At 35.8% G+C, this 3,813-nt stretch overlaps 1 protein-coding gene across 1 annotated transcript; it reads left to right on the forward strand.

The window, feature by feature from the left end:
- The first annotated feature begins 2,278 nt into the window (after nt 1-2,278).
- LOC147392318 (uncharacterized) lies at nt 2,279-2,638 on the forward strand. Its single transcript, XM_086459169.1, has one exon. It carries the CDS (start codon nt 2,279-2,281, stop codon nt 2,636-2,638), a length of 360 nt encoding a protein of 119 aa, XP_086315295.1.
- Nucleotides 2,639-3,813: the final 1,175 nt, after the last annotated feature.

Consider the following 3,813-nt stretch of genomic DNA (forward strand, 5'->3'; position numbering starts at 1 on the left):
AGAGAGAGAGAGAGAGCGAGAGATTAATTAAGGAGTTGTTGGGAAATAGTCAAAGAGATGATAAACATCGAAGAAAAGGAGGCGGTCGCCCGCACCGAGTGAGCCTACAATAAATTTTAATGGTTAGATATTATTAAAAGGGGCCAATGGACACTCGCCAACCCTTTCAATCCAGCGAAGCCGCAGCAAGTCCTGGTGGCTTCAAGTCCGACTTTGAAGCCGGCAGCGGGCTTCAAAATTTGAAGAAACCCTTCTCCTTATAAGACACGTGCCATTTTGAAATTATTTCACACCTCTACATTTTCGCCAAATTTGAAATACCTCCTTGAAAATACCACATGTAATCCAATGGAGAGTATTTTTTGCTCACAGCCTAACGCCCGATTGACATATGGTGAAGATGACGTAAGCGATAAAAGAAAATCTTCTCTCTTGTCGATGATGAAAAAAAAATGAAACTTCTTGATTAGATCACCTTACGACATTCAAAAACATGATCCAATACTATAGTGTTGTAGAGAATGAAATTCTATGAATCTTTTTTCTAAAAAAAATAAAAATATTTTTCACCGTTAAATTTTAATTTTAAATTTGGGCGCTAGGCAGCCATCCATTTTCAACACCTTGGATCAAGCATGAAAAACTTTATTTTTTTATTTATTGTTTTTAACATGAATTTTTTAATGAAGTCTTGAAGGTTCCGGTGTTCGATTGCCGATATGATAATCCATATGGGTCCCATGATCCTTTTAAAATTTGAAATCTTAAAATAAAATATCATGGGCAGATGTTGTTCAGGCACGAGAGAGAAATTTAATTTCTATTGCATATGTCAATCAGGTGCTGGGCTGTGAGCAAAAAATCACTCAATGGAGATAATTCCTCCAAAATTTTGAAGCGGGCTACCCCCTTCAAAGTTTTTTCTAGTGGGAGTCTGACTTTGAAGGGGGCAGTACACTTCAAAATTTTGAAGGAACCCTCCTCGTTACAAGACATGTGGCATTTTGAAGTTAAGAATTTCAAATTTCAACGAACAACTCTAAAAACTCTTCATTTCATCAATGGAGGTCTACAAGATTTATAGTTGACAGGGAAAAAACTTTAAAGAGGAACCCTCTCCATTGGATTCCAAGTGGCATTTCTAAGGAGGTAGTCTAAATTTTGACGAAAATGTAGGGACGTGAAATAAATTCAAAACGTCACACGTCTTATAACGTGGAGGTTTCCTTCAAGATTTTGAGGTGTTCAGCCCGCTTCAACGTCGGACTCCTAGAACATGTGTTAATGTCGTCGATCATCTTAGCACTAAATGTGTGACCACCCTGAATGGTACTAGTTAATGGGGTCTTGTTAACGTGTGCCTAAGATGCATTAAATACCCCTCCAGAACTTATTTGATCACCTAAAATGCCCTCAAAACAATCTCCTACCAAAAACACTCTCAGATACTTATTTCAGAGGTGTTTTAAATGCATCTTAATGCGTGCCCTTCAACAAAACCCCTAATTAATGATGCGCACTTGACATGTGTCTCCATTTAAATATGGAAGAGATTGCGGATTTTGGTTGATATATCAAGGGAGACGTGGAGGGGCGGAGCCAGGATTTTGTTTTCGTGGGGGCAAATTACAAATAGAAAAATTTCTGATTTTCTATGGGGGCAAAGTAGTAGAATGTTAAAAAATTTTGTAGGGGCAAATTACAAATAGAAAAATTTTCAAAACTTCTGTGGGGGCAAAGCAGTAGAATGTTAATTTTTTTTAAAAAATTATTAGTACCTCCCTATTGATTTTAGAAATTTTTGTGGGGGCAATTGCCCCCACCCACTGCCCCCACTGTAAATCCACCCCTGGAGATGTGGGAAGTATAGCAGATGAACTTGGATTCATTGAAAGCCAACCTAGAACATCAAGCAATATTCTGAACCAAATGTTTTGCTCAACTATTAATCATGTTTGGCGTGAGTATAACCGTCAAATTTTTTATGAGCAAGAGCTTAATGGGCAGCAACTATGTCGATTAATTATGTCTAATGTTTGTGGTAAACTTGAAGAGCTGACGACTTCAAATCTTGATATCCTAAATCTGATTCAGAATTGGGTGCAATGGGATGCTAAAAACTAGAGACAGTCAAGTTATCCGATAGATTCCTCCTTCAATGGAAGTTATAAAGTTGAATACGGATGATTCACTTTCAGAAAGAGGGGCTGTCTATGATTATATTGCGAGAAATCATAATGGTGAAATAATTACTTCTGGTTTTGGGTGATCGAATCATATGGCTATTGTAGCTGTTATGGAGGCTATTCTTAAAGGTTTGAACCATCTTACAACGAGAGGGTATGTGGATATCATAGTTAACTCAGATTCATTAGTGGCTGTCCAAGGTATTCAGGATGAATGGAGCTCTCCATGTAGATTAACAAGCCTTGTCAGAGATATCAGAAGAGCTATGAGGTGTTATAAATCGATTGTGCTGGAGTTTGCTTGGCGGAAATCTAATAAAGCAGCTGATTGGTTGGCAAGGAAGGGTGTTTTAACTGATAATTTCTATGTGTTATTAGATTCCTCAAATGTTCCTGCGGAATTGTATAATGTCCTTGTGGAGGATCACATTGTATGTTTTCATTGGCTTTAGCCTCTATTAATTTATCAGGGTGGATCTCTTTATAGCTTCAGCTTACTGATAAAAGAAAAAACACAAGTTGAGTTTCCCCCTTAAACCTTTCACCCAGTGAGCATAGGAGTTTCCATTTTGTACACCTTTGAGTTATGTGTTTAGTCACTAATAGGAATAAGGTCTTTAAATTCGGTTTATAACCAATGTCAATGTCTTTTAACATCGCCTCTAACATCGGTTAAAAAATTAACGTTGAATTGACTGACGTCTTAAATGCAGGGTTATAATGTGGGTTTATAACTGACGTTATATCTTTGAAATAACGGTGGATTTTTATGTTCCGTTGTCAAAGATAAGTCAATAATAATAAATATTGTACATAATAATTATTATATAACGTCAAATTTTACAAAAAACCGACATCATAGAATAGATATAGCATCCGTTTAGTAGAAAACTGCTGTACAAACAGAAATAATATTAACCGGCAGAATTACTACATGCCACAATTGCTGTACTTTCTTTCTAGTCCACTAATCTATAGCGTTGGTATATCTTAGATTCAGCACTTTTTCACAAGGGATCTTATGAAAAGTCTATTGGTGGTTATATGTCAACAGTGAGAGATGAATCAAACACTCAAGAGCCACTGATAGGGGTACATGATCTAGAATTTTTTATATCAAAAGTTGAGGTGTCAACTTAAATGTGTTAACTAGATTATTGCTCATTATTATAGGGAGATATATTAACCAAAAAACTCATTAAATTTACGTAGAAGCAAATAAATTAACCAAGGCAATGAATTAAGCTGCCTTTGGTATACTCTCGTATGTTTTGAGTAACTTCCGCAAATACATTTTGGTAAGAATAACTTTAGCACAATACAACTTTCCAATAATGTAATTTCACTCGATAATGTGACAATGTCAATTACAGAAGTATTAAATCAATCAAAGTGATTTAAACTGAATGAGAGGTGTTTGATTTTATCGAATAAGAAAGAAGATTTACTTTCTTTGGCTAATGTCTTGTAATACTTTTCTTTTTAGTGGCTTCGGTGGAAAAGACAAGCGTTGACCAACATAGTCTTCATTCATCCATAGTTGTTGTAAATTTTCTTTTCTTTTCTTTTCTTTAGAATTCTTACATTATCAACTAGAAGGAGGTTTCTTTACGTCTAGAGAAAGGCT

Source organism: Akebia trifoliata, chromosome 11, assembly GCF_017979445.1.
Source record: "Akebia trifoliata isolate Shusen 1 chromosome 11, ASM1797944v1, whole genome shotgun sequence".
Taxonomy (NCBI): Eukaryota; Viridiplantae; Streptophyta; class Magnoliopsida; order Ranunculales; family Lardizabalaceae; genus Akebia; species Akebia trifoliata.